Source organism: Gouania willdenowi, chromosome 9 (assembly GCF_900634775.1).
Source record: "Gouania willdenowi chromosome 9, fGouWil2.1, whole genome shotgun sequence".
Classification (NCBI taxonomy): Eukaryota; Metazoa; Chordata; class Actinopteri; order Blenniiformes; family Gobiesocidae; genus Gouania; species Gouania willdenowi.
Window position 1 is genome coordinate 30367810 of NC_041052.1, and position 18241 is coordinate 30386050.

At 42.8% G+C, this 18241-nt stretch overlaps 2 protein-coding genes across 4 annotated transcripts in view; one reads left to right on the plus strand and one right to left on the minus strand.

Moving 5' to 3' along the window:
* Positions 1–7398, plus strand: part of grin1b (glutamate receptor, ionotropic, N-methyl D-aspartate 1b) — a 53623-nt gene extending 46225 nt beyond the window's left edge. For all 3 annotated transcript variants that reach the window (XM_028456589.1, XM_028456587.1, XM_028456588.1), the window contains one exon: positions 5047–7398. In XM_028456589.1, the coding sequence (XP_028312390.1) occupies positions 5047–5112 (66 nt within the window). In that variant the 3' untranslated portion in view covers positions 5113–7398. The remainder of the gene's footprint in view (positions 1–5046) is intronic.
* A 249-nt stretch (positions 7399–7647) lies between these two features.
* Positions 7648–13750, minus strand: LOC114469268 (bile salt-activated lipase-like). The gene is made up of 12 exons (XM_028456590.1): positions 13581–13750; positions 11608–11755; positions 11418–11537; positions 11065–11262; positions 10861–10991; positions 10622–10729; positions 10068–10191; positions 9818–10001; positions 9403–9606; positions 8979–9176; positions 8765–8872; positions 7648–7846 (listed from the first exon to the last, which is right to left on the minus strand). Exons 1-12 carry the CDS (start codon positions 13629–13631, stop codon positions 7762–7764), a joined length of 1659 nt encoding a protein of 552 aa, XP_028312391.1. The 5' UTR covers positions 13632–13750; the 3' UTR covers positions 7648–7761.
* Between the last annotated feature and the right edge of the window lie 4491 nt (positions 13751–18241).

An 18241-nucleotide genomic window follows, 5' to 3' on the forward strand; every position in this document is an offset into this window, starting at 1 on the left:
TTAATCATCTAACTGAGCTTTACATGTTGTTCTGAGAAGTAAAAGCAGCGACTCCTAAAACTAGTATTTTGTTTCATATGATATATGAAATATTATAGTTTTCTATATCGCCAAAATTGAAAACTCAATACATTTTGAATATCAATAAATCGCCCAGCCCTAATTCCTAAATTATAAAACAGCCTAAATAAAAACATAAATGTGTATATGAAGCACATGTGTTTATTTAATATACTTAGTTTACATGAGTCAACACGTTGCATATTTACTGTTATTTTAACATTGCTTGTCTTTAAGTTGTACATTAACATTTTAGTTTCATTATATATTTTCTTATAATTTATCATGCTCACTCATGTGGTTCTCTGATATTCACTAATGACTTATTAAACACATTTATTACAGACTTTACATCATTTAACACTTTTTTAAAGCAGTGTAAATTTGTGGCGCTTGTGATTGGCTGATTTTTCATGGTGTTGTATTTGTTCTTTCCGCTGTGGTAGACGTTAAAATCTCAGTTATTAATCTTACAGAACGTGTAACTGTGTCCCATCCTGCTACTCTTTATGAAGATAAACTCTCTGTCACATTTTACAACGTATTTACACCAGTTCTTTGTTTTTTTCACCAGGTCTTCATTCATCATCTCTTTTCTGAGTTGTTTCCTGGTTTGTTGCTGCTGTCAGCACTAATCTTGCGAGAACTGCCACTAAGGCCATTTCAGGTGGCAGTTCTCGCGAGGCTAGTGACGCCGTTTAGTTTAGTAAGGCATCTTTTACTTTTTATTACATTAGAATATGGGATATTTACGTGAAAATACTAATACGGGAAGATGGCGGGAAATAGGGGTAAAATACGGGAGTTTCCCAGCCAAAGCGGGATACTTGACAGATATGGTCTATCAGATATAAATCTATACCTTAAACCTGCTCCCAACCAGGTTTAAGCAGCAGGCTTGGCTTAAGCTGCAGATGTACTCTCATGAAACCACATCATCATTATTAAGTAAGTCATTTCGTGATGCTTTAAAACACTCAATAAAGATCTACAAAAGGAAAAAGGAGTCAAAAATACTTCTGTGATACTTTTGTTTTAAATACTGCTTTAATACGGTATTTTAAAAGGAAATTAAACAAAATATCATGGTAAATGTTTAATTATGATTTTAAATCAAAATGACGATAGAATCATTGTTACGTGTTTAATGTGTACCATATGTTTAATTACATGATCACAGTCTCCATGTGTTTAAACCATCAGTAATAAGGATACGTGCGTATCCATCGCCTCTGTTTACTGCACAGTACATAGGTCAATTTATTGATCAGAGATTAATCATGAGAAAGCTTTGAATACAGAGAGAGAGGCTGTACAGGGACAGTCCCAGGGCAGACTGAAGGCTCCCCAATGTCAAAAATACACTATCGCTTTTTGGGATGTGCACGCTGCTCAGTGCTCACCTGCACCTGAAGCGTCTGAAGTGTTGGACGTGACATCCAGCGGCGCTCACAGCACCGCTGAGCTGCTCCCTCTGTTCATTTGAATTTAATGTTTAGTGCTGAGTTCAGCAAACTATTCATCAAACACTCACAAGTCTCATAAATTACATAATATTAAATTGTGTTACATCATCTCTTTTATTAAACGCTAATAGGTGTTAAAAATGTATCAAACTCACATGATCAGTGTGTGATCACATGCTTCAGTTGTTTTCTGTGATACAAAACTTTTTTTTACGTGTCCATCCTTTTACTGCTCAATAACAGATGATGTCACATCCTTTTGGTCTCAACATTGGTTTCTATTGGCTGCTTATTCATCGTAAAAGCTGCAGCACATGGGCTCTCACTCTCTAATCATTAAATCTGTGATTGTTTTCATGGGTCTTATGAAGACGAGCACTTAAACTAAACACTGTCAGCTGGCTTGGCTCAGCTGGAGAGCTCCAAGATGAGAAGAGTTTGATGGAATTGGAAAAGCCAGCATAGTCACTCCACTGGTCCTGACCAGGTAAGGTGTTCACCCTTTGTTACCAAGGTGATTTAGCTCAGAAAGAAATTAGCTAGCATCATAGTAAACAACACACCAAATAAATCCAGGATGTTAGAACGATAAGAGGAAATCCAGCTTCAGAGGACAGGACCCTCCTGTCTACCTTTTTTTTGTCTTTCCACCCTCTTGTTTATCTGTCTGTCCTCTCAGCAGTTCCTCTGACCGCCGCCTCTCGTCCTCACAGGTGGACTCGGTTCGTCCTCTCTGATGGTCTTCGTCCTGCAGGAAACTCTGTTCTCACCTTCATCTGTTTCTGTCTGCTCTTCCCTCTCAGACGCCAGTGGAGGAGGTTGCCAGTTCTCCTCCCGTCCTGTGATTGTTGTTGTGTTTTCCTCCTCAGTTCGGAGCGCAGCGGGGACTCCAACCTTTCTCTCTCTCTTTGTGCTTCTGTCAGTGTCCAAACAACAGCTACACACACTCTGCCTCTGTCCTCCTCTGCAAGCACGACCGCACGCCAGGCCCTGGGACACACACACGTACACGCTGTGATAAACACACACAGGGTTGTCCACATCTTGCTGTAGTGAGGGTGGTCAGGGTTGGGATGTCACATAAGGGTGTAGATGTTCCCATTGATGTCATCACAGTAACTTGTAGCGCAGGTTAGCTAACTGATCATTAGCATGTGTGTCAGCGCCCTGAACTTTAACTTTTGTTAAGGTGTTGATAAAGTTATTGAGATGCTGCACAGAGGGACACACACACACACACAGGCCTGATATTTTGTGACTTATGTGTGTGTGTGTGCATGCATGTGTCAGAAGAGGCACATATCATTATGGCATGTACATAAAATACTAACAATTGTAAGATAAAGTTAACGTGCTCTATGCCAGCAGAAGAATGCCTGTCCATCTGTCTCCACCTCCGGTTAGTGTTTTTTTTCCCTCATTATTCTGAATACGTCACAGTTGGTGAAAGCTCCTGATTGGTTGACGTGCCGCGATATGCCCCAAAACTTCAACAAACCCAACTCCAGCGTAGGGCACGTTGGAGGCGCCGGAGGCACGTCAAAAGCTTGAAATATCCGCAGCGTGTAAAGCCTGGTTTAAGGTTCAGTGTCAGGACCTATGCCGGGGGCGGAGATTGGCCCTTGGCACTTCTGGATGGAGGGAACGCCTTTCTATGCAATTGGCCACCCTGCAGCTAGGGGGTTGTTAATGAAACACAAACACAGACTGTAGGTACAGAGACGAGGCAGAGTAGTGATAACAGAACACACCTTTTGTCTGTGATTGACTCCGTTTGGCGGTGTTTCACGTGCTGCAGCCATGAAAAGAAATAGTAAAACTCAGGCACTTATAGTCCATCTCGGTTCTCTCTGTAACTCAATCCACTGTAGAAACAACTCTCGTATCGCTACGCTAAAAGGTGAAACATGGTGGTGTGACTAGAAAAGGCAGTGACTGGGGCTGAGATTTGTAACTGACTAATCACAGCCCAAGCTGACTACGCGTCAAGGCATCAACTTGACAGGTAGTCAGAATTTTTGGGAGGCGCACGTTAGTTTACAGGGGAGGGGGTCTGCATCTACGGCGGGGGATTTTGCGCAGAACCTTAAATTAGGCTTAAAGCTTCAAAACAGGAGGCGCGGGACATGCAGGACCTCTGACGGACCTTTGACGCTCCTTAGAAGTGCATCCACCATGTATTGTTTATGTAAACTTTTTGCTGTTGACGCTTTGGACACATTTGGTGTGAACGTGTCATAAGGAGACAGTGAGCAGGCATGGCCTTCCTCATTACCGAACCCTATATATGATACTCAACCCCCAAACTTCAAGATATGGTCATTCATGATTTTCTTTTATTTATTAAAACAGAGACCAGCAACGGTGGCCACAATTGGCCACAGTTACATCATGTTTTTGAATTCGGAAATAATTATTCCAAATTAAAGTATTCTGCTTTGTGTTTACATGGAAAGTCCGAATTGAGGTTTACATGGAAAACAGTTTTATTTGACTTTATTTAATTCCGCTTTAGCTCTGGTTTGTTGGGAAGGGCTCTGATTGGACAGGGGGTGAACGTGACGTATTCATGTCTATTGGGAAAAACGCAACAAACCTTTTATTTTCAGCTACAACATAAAAGACCACAAAATAAGAACTGTTTTGACTTTTATTTTGATTGTAGTTTTGAAGCAGCACCTCGACAATAACATACTGTTTCGCTTTTGCCCACGGAGCTGGAGAAGGAGATAGAGTAGTGGAGAAAGAAAGAAGACAGTATTTTGGCCAATCAAATCCAGCAGTTAGTGCAACAGCTGCTCTACCTCCACTATACAGGACGTAGAGTGAAAAATCAACTTTTTAATGATCCACGCGTCATTAGTGAAGCTCTATGGGTCTGTTGCTTCATGCCCTGATGAAGCCTGTTCCATTTGCCGATGACCATGTTTGTAATAAGTCTGTGTGAAAATTAAGTGTTTACAAGAGCGAGGAATTATCAAAATCGGAAAAGACCAACCACATAATTCAGATTGAAGAATCATTCGGAACCACATTTGCATTCGGTTAGTTTAAAGATTTATTAACCTTTATTCTGAATTAAAGGGAAAATAAAGCTTCCATGTAAATGTGGCCAATGAAATAAGTGCTCCCTATTTACAAATATAAAATTATATATATACGTATATTTTTTATTTTTTTTTTGTTGAAAGAAATCCATTTAAGTTTCTATTTGGTTCATAAATGTGTGCATCAGTCATCAACCTCACAACACGTAGCTGTGCATGCTGTGTGTGTGTGTGTGTGTGTGTGTGTGTGTGTGTGTGTGTGTGTGTGTGTGTGTGTGTGTGTGTCCTGTGCACTGCGTCCCATGATCAGGCTGTTTGCAGCTGAGGTAGTGATTAAACTTAGATGTTTCCTGCAGAGTCTGAGCTTAGATTAGTCCTGACTAATTAATCCTACACAGGAAACGTGTGTTAACGTCTGTTTATCTGCTCTCTCTCTCTCTCTATGTGTGTGTGTGTGTGTGTCACTGTTGTAGCCGTACCCGACTGACATCACCGGACAGCTCAACCTATCAGATCCCTCCGTCAGCACCGTGGTCTGAGAGAGAGAGAGAGAGCTGCACTGCTGCTGCTGAGCCACACACACACACACACACACACACACACACAAACCTCTAGTGTAAAGCTGTTGGCCTCCGACCAGTGTGTCTCTTAATTTGAAAGGACTGCTTTTATTTTGATTGGTGTAAAGTAGTGAGGTTTCTCAGGAGAACCTGGGAACCAACACGTCTGTTAACGTTTTACTTCTTCAAGTCTTCTTCAAAATACATTTTAACAACAATTACTGGATCCCTTAATTGGATTTTACCAAACAAAATATGAAAGATTCCTTAGATGGACAGATGTGAGATGATGGATGGATGATAATGATAATCATCACCTTCTAACCCAGGCTGATAGATGGTTGGATGGATGATGGATAGTTGGATGGATGAATGGAATGAATGATGGATGGATGGATGGATGATGGGTAAATAGATGGATGGATGATGGGTACATTGTTGGATGAATGATGGTTGAAGCCAAATCCTGTCAATGTTGTGTAGTTTACAGGTTCTCCTGATGATCAGAAACCTCTGTTGGAGGTGGGCGGAGCCTCTGGGAGATGTACATATTTATTTGTTTGTTTGTTATGTTATTTAAGCTCCTAACTGTAAACAAAGCTCTCTCCCAATTGGTCTTCTGAGCTCAGAGACTCTGCCCACCTCCTCCAATACTCCCAGTGTGTTCTGGGAAATGTATTCACTGCCCTAAAACTGTGTTAATAAATGATGTCATTTATCTTGGTACACGTGCGTGAGTGAGTGCGTGCACGGCTATCCAGCGTCACCATGGAAACGAGGGCACAGGTCAGCAGTTTGAGATCAAATAAAACTAACCTGACCAGATTTAGAAAGTTGTCATCAGACACACAGTGCCACACCCACTTTCCTTCTTATTAGTGGAGTTTCTCCATCCAAACGAGCAGCCACATGTTTTGTTAGCTTAGCACGTAGCAACCAGTCCTACATGCTTGGTTTGCTTAACACGTAGCCACCAGTCCCAGATATTTTTTCAGCTTAGCATGTAGTGACCAGTATTGCTAGCTTAGCACGTAGTCACCAGTCCTACATGCTTAGTTAGCTTAGCATGGCAAGACCAGTCCCACATGTTTATTAGCTTAGCACTTAACCACGAGTCCCACGTTTGATTAGTGTAACATGTAGGGGTTAGGGGGATTAGGTTATCAGGTCCATTGATTGGTTCAATCTGTTTTATCGTACTAATTGAAAACATGTATGTTTGCAGTTATCTGCTGTTAAAGGATCTCTTTGTGTAGTTTGTAATGTGACATAATCAGTTATGGTTTATTTGTTCTACAGAGATTACACAACAGATCCTAAAACATGACGTTTTAAACATGGCAAAATGTAGGTTGTATTTAAGGGGCGGGGTCAAGGACAGGAGGGAGTGCTGATTGGGCCATATCAGAGGCGATTATTTTCACTCTGTGTTTGTGGTTGAACGTGTTTCTTGGTGATGCTTGTCTTTATACGTGCACACTCTCACTCCAATGTGATGTCAGGGGAGCTGCACCAATCAGGAGTCACTTCACCTTGAAGCTGTGGTAGAGCTTTGTCGTGATTGGCCTAAAACTGAGGAATTGCCTCTTTGAACTAACCAATGTGGAAAAGCCACAGCTGATATCACTGTTTGTACTTCCTGTTCCTAAGGAGGTCGTGATCATTTTACTGCAGGAGTAACTTCAATAGTGCAGCTTCACCTCTGATGTCATAGTGACAGTAAACTGTGATGATGTCGTACTCTTTAATTTAAAGGTAAAAAAAACAATGATTATGATGATGATGACATTGTTATGACAACAGTTATAATGATGATTATGGATTTCATGACAACAAAGTTAATAATGATGTTGTCATGGCAACCATGATGATGAAGATAAATATGTGATGATAGTTGTCACGGGAGCAATGAAAAAAGGCCATGATTTTGATGATGTATGCAGATTTTTTTTTTACACCTGATTTTGTCTCATGATCACTGAAACTGTAGAAGAAAAACAAGCCCCTCCCCCTTTTTTAGTGGGGATAGACGACCTTTGACCTCTGACCTGTCGGGTGTTACATGTAGCTTGTTGGGTTCCTTTTCTTACTATGGACTTTATATTTTGTTAAGCGCACTGAGATGACTTTGTTGTAATTTGCGCTATATAAATAACATTGAGTTGAGTTGAGCTAACCATGGGTCACCCACAGTGACATCACATCCTGCTTGTGTAACAGAGCTTAGCTGTGAGTGCCGTCTGTAATAAAGTTGTATTTATGGAACGCAGCATCTCCTCACTCGTGGACATCAGCGTTTTGCTGTGGAATGTCACGTGTCTTCTCCCTCTGCTACCCTGACTCTGAGGGACCTTTCCCACTCTGTGATACAAATGATTTTATAACCAACTACATGATAGAATGAGTCATTAGATAGTCATGGAGCACTATTTCCTATTAAACTATAACAACTTTGTTTCCAAGTATTCAAATGAAAAAAGGAATGTGTTGTGAACGAGCAAAGAGCAGATCCCCTTCAACATAAACATTTTATGACAATGTACAGACTTTACCAAGGTTAGGCAGCCTATACTTTTCTCAGCATCTAACATACACAATGCCACAGTACAGAGAATAAACTTTGTGTGTTCACTGATGGTCGTCCCTCCTCATGTCCGGCAGGTGGCTGTAGGTGTCAGTCCAGTACCTGACGTGGGACGACCTCAGATTGTATCTGAGAGAAAACAAAGTCAGTGTCAGTGAGAGGAGGGAGTTAGAGCAGTGGTTCTCAACCTTTTCAGGTCAGCTACCAGGGACCCCCTATACCTGGAGGTGGTTGAACACAGACATGAACATTGAAGAACAGTCATGTGGAGACAGGGTCATCTATAAGGGGGAATAAAGGGGAGAGCTTTTTGAGGCCCAACCATAAAGTCAGAAAAATGATGGTCTATTGTTCTATGAATCTGTGATAACCACATTTATTTATTGATCTGAATAATATCCACTGTTATCCAGGAAGCTTAGTATTATTTCGGCCATAGTATATAGTCATCTTAAAGACGTAAATCCTTGTTTTAATAAAATGGGTTTAAAGTGACCAAAAATGGTGGAAAAAGTGGTGAAATAGGATTTTAAAAAAGCTGTAAAAAGTGTTGAAAGTGTCAATATTGGAACAATTAGTTGAAATTGGCAAATAATGGGCATGACAAATAGTAAATGTGGTTAAATTGGCAAAAACTAAGCATGAAATACGTTGAAAAGAGGTTAAAATGACAATAACGGGTCAACATATGGGAAAGGTGGTGGAAAGGGTTTATAAGTGAAAAAATATCTTGAAAGTGGAAAAAAATGGTGGAAAAGCATTTAAATTTGATGACAAAGTGGCAGAAATTTGAATAATGTAGCTAGAATACATTAAATAATAATACATTAAAAATATGGCAAGAAAAAGTGATGAAAATAGGTTAAAATATGGAAAGTTTGGCGTAGTTACAGAAAAGGATAAAAATAAGCGACAATGGGCTCAAATTATTGAGAAAATATTTTTAGTTTCTTGAAGGCATCTGGCAACCCCTCCCAGTGTCTCGCCACCCCAAATGGGATCCTGACCCCAAGGTTGAGAACCCCTAAGTTAGAGAGTGGGCGGTACCTGACGGAGGACTTGCTCATCTTGTGGTTGATGGTGAGGTAAGGTTGGTGGTTTTTAGTGAACTGAGGCCAAAGAACAGGAACTTTACTCTCTCCTTTGTTTGGGTCACTGGAACCAATGAGAACCACTATAAGAACCAGTTAACACAGAACACTGAGAGACGTGTGAACCCAGTAGAGATGCTGAGGACCAGGACGGCCTATTGGGACGTTACCCGGTGTGGGCGAAGTTGGTCCAGTAGGCGATGAGGTACTGGGACAGGTCTCTGTGTCGGGGGAAGTAGACGAGCGGAGTGGAGAAGGGCTTCCCGAACAGGTACTGCAGGTCCTCGGCGTGCTCCGCTTCCACCCAGCTCGGGAACCCCGGGATACGAGTCTCCATGTTGAACAGGTAGGAGAAAGTATGGGCTCCACTGAGGGATACAGAGCAAGGCCGTCATTTTTACTCCTCCAAACTTGTTTCCATGACAACGTAGAGAACCCGAGCCAGGGGTGTTTTTGTTGTTGCTGTGTGTATTTTATTTCGAGTTTTGTGTCTCATTTCGTGTTGCCGATTTTGTTTTGTGATTTTTAGTGGTTTGGTCATTGTGTTGTGTGTTTTTGTGTAGTCCTGCTCTGAGTTGTGTATTTTTTGCTGACCTGGAGTGGTTTGCGTGCAGCTGCAGAGCGATCTGCGTGGGGACCAGAAACAGGAAGTCCGTCTCGATGTCGGCCACGGTTTTCTTCACCACTTCCTGCGCCGGTGCCGATCCCCAGTGGCTGCTGTAAACAGCATAGGCCGATGACACGGCGGCTGAGCCTTTGTCCTTAGTCAGACCTGCCAGGAGACCACGAACCTGCTCCCTGAGGGACAGACGCACACATCAGGTTTCATGTGTTTTTCACTCATACCCTTGACATTGTGTGATTCTAATATCGTGACATGTGTACATTTGTATCTATCAATTGATTTATTATAATTCTTTGTATTTATTTGTTCATATTTAGGAATCTACATAAACTTTGAAGCACAATGGTTAAGCAGTTTTTCAGAATAAAAGCGTGCCGCGCTCACATGGAGGTGGCATTCCTGGTGTTAATGGAGGGAACGTCAACTCCAGCAAAGAAGTGTCCGTCCATGCTGTTGACCCCGGCAAGGTAATCAAACTGAGCCGCGTTGGCAAACAAACGACTCGGATCATCAGGAATGAAGTCCCCGTCGACTACGGGAGCCAGCTCCAGAAGGTCCATGACCACGCCTGCACAGACTCAACCAATCACTGACTGGAGCAACCAGTGGTTACCTCAGGGAGGGGTGCTCTGACCTTTCCCCAGAAGAAGCAGCACGTCAATTTTTCCTGCCATGGTCAGACCAATGGGGTCGCTCATCTTCAGACATGTGATCATGTCGTCCTCGTTGGCCCTCCAGCAGCCGACTTTACGAGCGATCTGATACGATCACAGAGAAACGATCAGAGAGAGACAATCACATAGAGACAATCACAGAGACGTTCACAGAGAAAAGATCATAGAGAAAAGATCATAGAGAGACGATCATAGAGGGATGATCACAGAGAGACGATCAAATACAAACGATAACAGAGAGAAGATCACAGAGAGACGATCAAATACAAACGATCACAGAAAGAAGATCACAAAGACACAATCACAGAGAGATGATCAGAGAGAGACAATCAATCACAGAGAGATGATCACAGTGAGACAATCACAGAGAGACGATCACAGAGAGACAATCACAGAGAGACAATCAAATACAAACGATCACAGAGAGAAGATCACAGAGACACAATCACAGAGAGACGATCACAGAGAGACGATCACAGAGACGATTGTTGTTGTGTTGTTGTCACTAACTGACCTTCTTGGTGAGACCCATGGGATTCTTCTGCAGAGCCCACGGACTGAGAGCGACCCCACACTGAGAGATCGCTCTACGGAACAGACCTTTACTGTAGGGAGACAACATCTGAGAGAGACAGACACACAAAGGGACACACACACAGAGGGACACACAGGCAGGTGCTGTTTTTTACTGATGCTCAAACCGGTTGAAATGATTGCCGTCCCCCCAGTCGGAGGCGCTCGGTGACCTCTGACCTGGTAGCTGACGCTGGCGGCTCCGGCTGATTGGCCGAAGACAGTGATGTTGTCTGGGTTTCCCCCAAAGGCCTGGATGTTCCTGCGGACCCAGGAGATGGCGGCGTGTTGATCCCACAAGCCGTAGTTACCTGTGACAGAGACACACACACACTGACCACACTGACATCATGTAACACAAATGTTTATGTGGTGGTCGTTTACCTGGCAGGCGGGAGTCCCCCGTGCTAAGGAAGCCCATGGTACCCACTCTGTAGTTGACGGTGACCACGATGACGTTCCCCCTGTCGGCCATTTGCTTCCCATCGTACAGCGAGTCTCCGAGGATTGCCAAGTCATTGGACGCTCCGAGCAGGAAGGCTCCTCCAAACAGATACACCATGACAGGGAGGCCAGAGGACACTGCACGCACGTACACACACACACACACCATCATTGGAGGCTCAGCATCAACCACAACACAATCACAACTGGACAACAAACGTAGACAAAATCCATACAAAACGAGAACAGGAAACACAACATGACACAGAAAATGTATAAAGTGTGTGCGTTACGTTTGAGTCCCTGAGGTACGAAGATGTTCAGGTACAGACAGTCCTCGCTGCCCCGGGTTTCTGTCTGCAGCAGCGTCACCTGCAGGCAGCGCTCCCGGGCCTTGGTGGCCTTTAGCACACCTGAGAGCACAGAAAAACCATCATCATCATCAGTGAGCACACACCCCCCTGTGATGTCACGTGACCTCACCATCCCAGCCGGGGTGAGGTTTGGGTTTCTCCCACTTCCCGGGGACGTCGGCGAATGGGATGCCTTTGAAGACGTCCACAGAACTGAACAGACCCATCTTGTGGCTCCGCCCCTGCACCTGTCCACCCTCCGTCTTCACCACGCCCAGCTGCACAATCAGAGCAGAGCATGTCATTGAGTACTGACTAGTTAGCAGCAGATGACAAATGAATACTGCTGATAAAACACTACAAACCAGAATCAGAGTTGAACCTCCAGGTATAGTCAGTTATGTGATCAATGATCGTGATCATGACACCATGTGTTAAGGTTTCATTTATTCAGATAACTTTTTTCAGGAAATTTACTTTGATCTCCTGACAACAGGTAGTCTTCTTCAGAGGTTTCTGCTGATCACTTTGATGTGTCCTTATGAGTTCTTTCTGGGCATGGCCAACCTGAGAGAACTCCCAGGTTGAACTCTCAGCCCCTCTCTGGAGAAGACAGTCCCAGTTGTGGGAGAGTAAAAATGTTCCCTCATCCCTGTTGATGTTGAAGCTACGCCTCTTGATCTTGATGGGTTTTTTGATTCAATGTTTGTGTTTCTTTTTTTCTTCTGTCCCAGTTATTCCTGCACCATTCCAGTCAATGATGTTATTTTCTGTTTTGCAGTGTTCTGATATTACAGACTTGAGATTTTCCTGTTGTGCCTTTTCTTTCCCCATCCTTGTAAGTCGTCCCGCTGTCTCCTTTTGTCTCAAATGTGTGGTATTGTTATCATGCCTTTGTAGGTGTTTTCTGCTTTGTGAGTGTATTTTGCTTTTCTTTCTTAATTTGTTGTTTTTTTGAATGACCTTTTTTTTTTTTTTTTATTGATGGCCCATTTCAGGTACTGACAGTGATCAAGTGCTTGTTTGATTTGTTTTTATTCCTCCTGTCTGGGATGATGCTTTTTTGGACATGGAAATTCACCACAAAGACGACGGCCGAATCAAAATAACAGTTTCCAGGAAACCTACATACACTGACAATACTTACCTTAGACATCCTAACATCCCACTGCACACAAACTGTCAGTAGTTAGGACCTTTTATTATTGGGCCAGCATGTCAAAACATGTGAGGAGATCAAAGTAAATTTCCTGAAAAAAGTTTAAAGCGTTATTTCAAAAAAGAAGACAAAAATAACTTTCTGGGACTGATCATGGTGCCATCATCATTCACAATTTATAAGCGCAATCCTGATCTGATCCTGATGAAACTCTGTGGGATAATAAAGGAAGCAACAGGACATAACTGAGTCAAATTTTATAATAAAAAACAACTATCAATTATTAACGACGATATAAGTGTATTGATCCGGTTCGTCTCCAAAACGCAATAGTATCTTCCATGGCTGAAGGTCTACGTTTGGTTAGAATTTGGTGAAAATTTGTTTACAAACAAATAGATGAAGACTGGTGAAAGCATGAGCTCCTTGGTGGAAGTAGTTACAAGTAACAGCATACAGTAAAAAAACGACAACTGGAAAAAAAAAATATGGAGAATTATGAGAAATTAACACAGAAAGCAACAGAGACACAAAAAAAACATGAAAACAAAACAACAGTAGAAAGATGCAAAGTGACACAAAAATATACAACAACAAAGATACACAAAACCAAAAACCAACACAGAACTCAAAACAAGATAATAAGTCCATTCAGTTTAGTTCGTTATATTAATAATGAAAGTTTTCTAAGATACAGTTTTGGTTTGATTGAACTTAAATGAACTACAAAATACATTAAAGGGTTAAATTTAATTCTATTCACATATTTATATAGCATCAACACTAAAAACTTTGGTCAGAGCAGGTTTTAATTCAGATATTATAATAAAATAAAATAAAGATTCCTTTTTATTGAGGACAAACTTTAAAACTAACAAACATCACAGGCATACATTACAACAGTGTGTTTTATGGTATCTGATGTGCTTTAAAGTCCCACTGACCTTTGCAGCCGAGGCGACGCTCAGCACGAGCACAAACACGAACCTCTCCATGGTTTGTGTTTGTGTGGCAGAGCCCAGGTTTATTTAAGACGCTCCTTATCGGCCCCGGCCAGCTGCTGCACACGCTCACAATCCCACTCTGAGAGAAACCATCCTGCTGCTGCTCTCCATCACTTCACAAACACACACACAAACCAAGCTTCACTTTTTTATACATTACAACTCTGAACTTTCAAGCTCCACCTACACCCATTACTCTCCAAATAATCCTGACCAATAAAACATTTTTAAAACTATTGAACTAACAAGCAGAACATGTAAAGACATGTTTCATTATGAAAATTAAAAATAAAAACTAAATTAAACAAATCACCGACATGAAAAACAAATTTAAAAATAAAGTTATCAAAAATACAGGAAATAACAAAACATTGTTTGCAATCTATGCCAAAAAAGCTTAAAAGAGCATAGTGCAGGATCAAGAAAAAAACTCCATAGTGCAGGGGTCTGCAACCTTTACTCTCAAAGGAGCCATTTTACCTAATCTCACCTGGATTAAAGTCCTTCCAGAGCCAAAAAAAAAAAAAACTTCTCAATGAAGACAATACAGTGTATAAAATTCTATACAGTTAAAATAATGTTGAATAATTTGATGAGTTCATGGATTTGAAAGGCTACAAAAAATAACTTGAATTTGATAACACGTGATAATGTCGGTCAACATATGCTAATTTCTAATTTCTTGAAACATCTCAAGCATGCATATTAAGACGGCATGTTGGCAGTTAAATAAATGTGTCCCCACACAATTGAAATCGCCATTTTCTTCCAGAATAATCTTTTTGTTAGTTCAGTTATCTTACCAGGGATTTAAAAGTTAAGGTTAACCACACGTGCAGAAAAAGTTGATGGTCTGTAAAGGTTGCAGGAGGTGAAGTAGGAAGGTGGAGTTATTGCACAATGTGATTTTTTTTTACTCATTAATCATCAATACCCTCTGTAAGAGTTGACAATTCATTATTTTAATGTTTTTTTAAAGCTTTAGGGAGCCATTGCAAAAGACCCAAAGAGCCACATGAGGCTCCAGAGCTGCGGGTTGCAGACCCCTGCCATAGTGACACAATGACCACTTAAGTAACTGCAGTCATCAGCCAAGCCCGCGGGAGCATTAACTCTTATTACCGCAGCTGATAATGTGACTATCGAATGGATGCCGGACCAAAGCCCAACAGGACCCGGCAGGTCGGGTTTGGACAGATATTTAGAACTGGTCCGGTTTGGTAACAGTGTCCTTTGTGCGTAGCATTCTTCCAAGAAAGAAGCTGAAGTGAGTGCAGTAGCAGTGAGAGCGGGATCAGCACTGCAGGCAGCAGCATGGAGCAGAGGAGGACAACTATGAAGCATCTACTGTTGAAACATTCCATTTTCTACACAAGAACATGGCTTATCCTTATCTTTGCTATGTGGATTATGTACTGTAATTAGATTTTCTGGGTCTCTTGCGCGCACTGCACCCCTGTTTGTGTTTAACGTTCGCCTGTTACCACGTGCATTGATCTGATGTTGACATTAACAGTAGTCTGTTAATAAAAACGGTTCACCGTACTTGTTTTCTTTCACTTGTCTTGTTTTTCCAAGCCGTCTTCTTCTTTATTTGGCAGAGCCGTCGAGAGCGCATGAGCGTCACTTGACATCACGTGTCAGGATATGCACAGACAAGGTAGGTCCCAGGTTAAATGTAGGTTGAGCTGAGTAGATTATCCAGGGTGCAGCGGTGTAGAAAATCCACAGGAGGCTGAAAGCAGAGGTGCAGTGGCTGGGCAGAGAGGCGCAAGAGTTAGTTGAGGAGAGCATTGGAAGGGAAGAAAGAATCGGGTGAGATTGAGGCAAAGTCTAGCACAGATAATTAAACTCATGAGCTTGAGGGAAAGATGGCCGAAGTACCACTCGGGAAGGTGAACAAACTGGCGCTGATGCCGAGCCCCAGCAGGGCTTACATTCTGCTGCTGGTCATACGTGCTAATCAGAGGCAAGTGCGTAGCTATTCTTAAGGGTGTACTCACACTGGCAACCAGGGCCGTTCCTAACTAGCTCTGTGCATGTGTGAAATCATAGGGGGCCATTGTCTGGCCTGCGTAGGTGTGAACTGCACCGCGGGGGGGGTTACGGCCCCACCGTGCCAGACTGGCACGCGACACTTTACTGCGCATAAACATCCGCATTCCGTAATGATAGCGGTGTCAAAAGTGCTCGTTGGCCGATGAAGAGGTCAGAGTTGGCGTTACCTGATATATGAACGGCATCTCAGAGAACTCATGGAGGCGGAGGACAACGTGACCGTCAGGACTTCTCTTTGCTCAGCCGACAGTGGGACAGTAACGGAGCTAACAGCATTATTGTACTCAGGTGTGTGTGGCGGCTTGGAAGGCGTGGCCTAACAATCAAACTCACCTGAGGACTGACCCTCTGCCTAGGTAAGCAAACTTCAGCTGGTGTTTGATAAAAACCAGACGATTCATAAACGAGGGCGCACGTACGTCCCACGTCTTTTTCCATTTTTAAAAACGGAAAAAATGTGGATCACTCTCCATAGGAAGAGCGTCTGTTCAACAGGTGGAGGAAAGAGCACTGTAGCTCAGCCTCAAAAAAAGCTGGAGGATCAGTGGAGATTGGGGATACCCTCTGTGGAGGACACACACAGATGCACTATATATGCGCCAAAAACTCTGCAACAGCTCGTCTTCCTCCCACTGCAGCCTCGTCCTCTCTCCCGCTGCACCCTTTCCTCACGGAGGGGTCCTGCCTATACGTCTCGCTGGTCTCTGTAGATCCTCTCCCTCCGGTGTATCCCGTGCACCTCGTCTTCCAGCAGTGCCAAATAAGCCATCGCGCTTCTTTACGCATTAGAGTGTGTTCCTTTTTATAACACAGAGAATTCACAGAGTTGTCTTTAATTTCATCTTTCTCCTGTTGGGGGGCGGAGTTTGTCATGATTTTCTGCGTGCAGCAGGGTCAGAGCTGCCGCGGAGGTGCGCACATTTTCTCGCCAGGCGTTAATAAATGAGGCCTCAGGTCCTGGTTCTGACTGATTGTGGTTGCTCTTGTGGCAGGATTGTTGTTTGTTGCCTCAGTGTGTTGGGGAATAAACTCAAGTACAGACATTTATATAACTCTTGTTTTTTTATTCTTGTCATGGCCCTAAGCCAATCTGTGACAATTGGGGGCTTGTCTCGGTTTTTCATGTTCTCCTGATACAGTTGGATGTCGTGTAGTGGGGCACATTTTTTCCAGAGGTTCCCTTGAGGCTGTAGGGAACTTTTTACTTTGGGAATGTGCCGGTTTGTTATTTTTGTAGTGTTGTGGGAAAGTGGCTAGAGTTGGTTGCGCAAGCAAGCATCTCAGGTGCACGCAGAGGATTACTGGGGTGCAATCCTACTGGAGTTTATGCTTAATATTCCCACTGCTGAACCACATGAAGTCTAGGGTTGAGATTAGTTAGCTTCTGGGTTTCATAGTTAGGGGAATTCTCTGGGAATTTTTTGTACATCCAGCCTTATATTACCCCACTGTAGGTGAATTGGATAGTTTGTCAGGATTTTATGAGGCACCTTGAGCTGTCTTTTTGGATACCTGTCGCAAGATTGAGTTAGTTGAAATTGCTGACTATTATGGTATTATTTTGGAGGGATTGCTTAAAGCTGAGCTGAGGAGATTTGTTTATTTGTCTTTAATTGAAAAAGGCGTGTTACAGAAAAAGCCAGTGGCTACAGCTTCTGTTTGTGTGGGGCAGGCTGAAGTGCTCGCATGTGAGCAACAGAACGAGCCGCTCCAGCTCCATTTGGAGCTGGAAAGAACCAAACTCAGGGTTATGGATCGCAGAGTGTCTGCCGGTAGGTTTATTGAGTCTGGCTTTGCAGCTGCGGGCGTTAACAGTGATCTGACAGCGAGTTTGTGTCTTGTTCCCAAATTTAATGAACGCAATCCTGACATATTTTTAAGTTTGTTTGAGCGTGTTTAGGAGGCAGGCAGTGGTCTGACGCCGATAAGGTGGTGTGAGTCTCACACCTGGGGAGGGGCACGCGGAACCAGAGCCACTTCTCCCCCACTGGCAGATGTGTTGTGTCCACTAGGGCCGGATCTACACTGCAGAAGAGCGGGAGGAGCGAAAGGAGGAAACAGCGGAGCCAGGACTGGAAACTTGGAACACGAAGCAGCGGTTGAGCGGCAACGTCTCCCTGGCTGCTAGGTGGACAGTACAGTGCCTCTTCCTCCCTCCTGCCCAGGCTCAGTTCTCATCCTCCTTTTATCCTTCGCCCTTTAGACTCTTTTCCTTAGAGTTAGATTTATTTTCAGACAACCATATGTTGTATTTTAATAATTTTGTGATAATAAATCCATCAAACTATTAATCTTGGTTTCACTGCGAACTCCCTTGGTATCAAACCTGTGTTTTGTATAACCGTGTCCTAGTCCCTCCACTAGGTGGCGTTGTCGGCATTCAACAGTTACAATTCAAAATCAACAAACTTTTTTTTTTGTTTTTTTACTTGTCTGCACATGCTGTCAAAGGTCAACACTACAAGAAGTGCAATCGTTTTTTAGACAGCAATGCATTTTATTTTTTTTTTTTTTGTTATTGTAATTAAATAAATTGAATTATT

Excerpts from the sequence above, each read along its gene's own strand:
- LOC114469268 (XM_028456590.1), bottom strand. The coding sequence starts at position 13,631 with ATGGAGAGGTTCGTGTTTGTGCTCGTGCTGAGCGTCGCCTCGGCTGCA. Across the intron at positions 11,756-13,580 it reads GCGTCGCCTCGGCTGCAAAG|CTGGGCGTGGTGAAGACGGA; the intron begins GTCAGTGGGACT and ends CTGATTGTGCAG. Across the intron at positions 10,002-10,067 it reads GCTGCTTCTTCTGGGGAAAG|GCGTGGTCATGGACCTTCTG; the intron begins GTCAGAGCACCC and ends GAGTCTGTGCAG.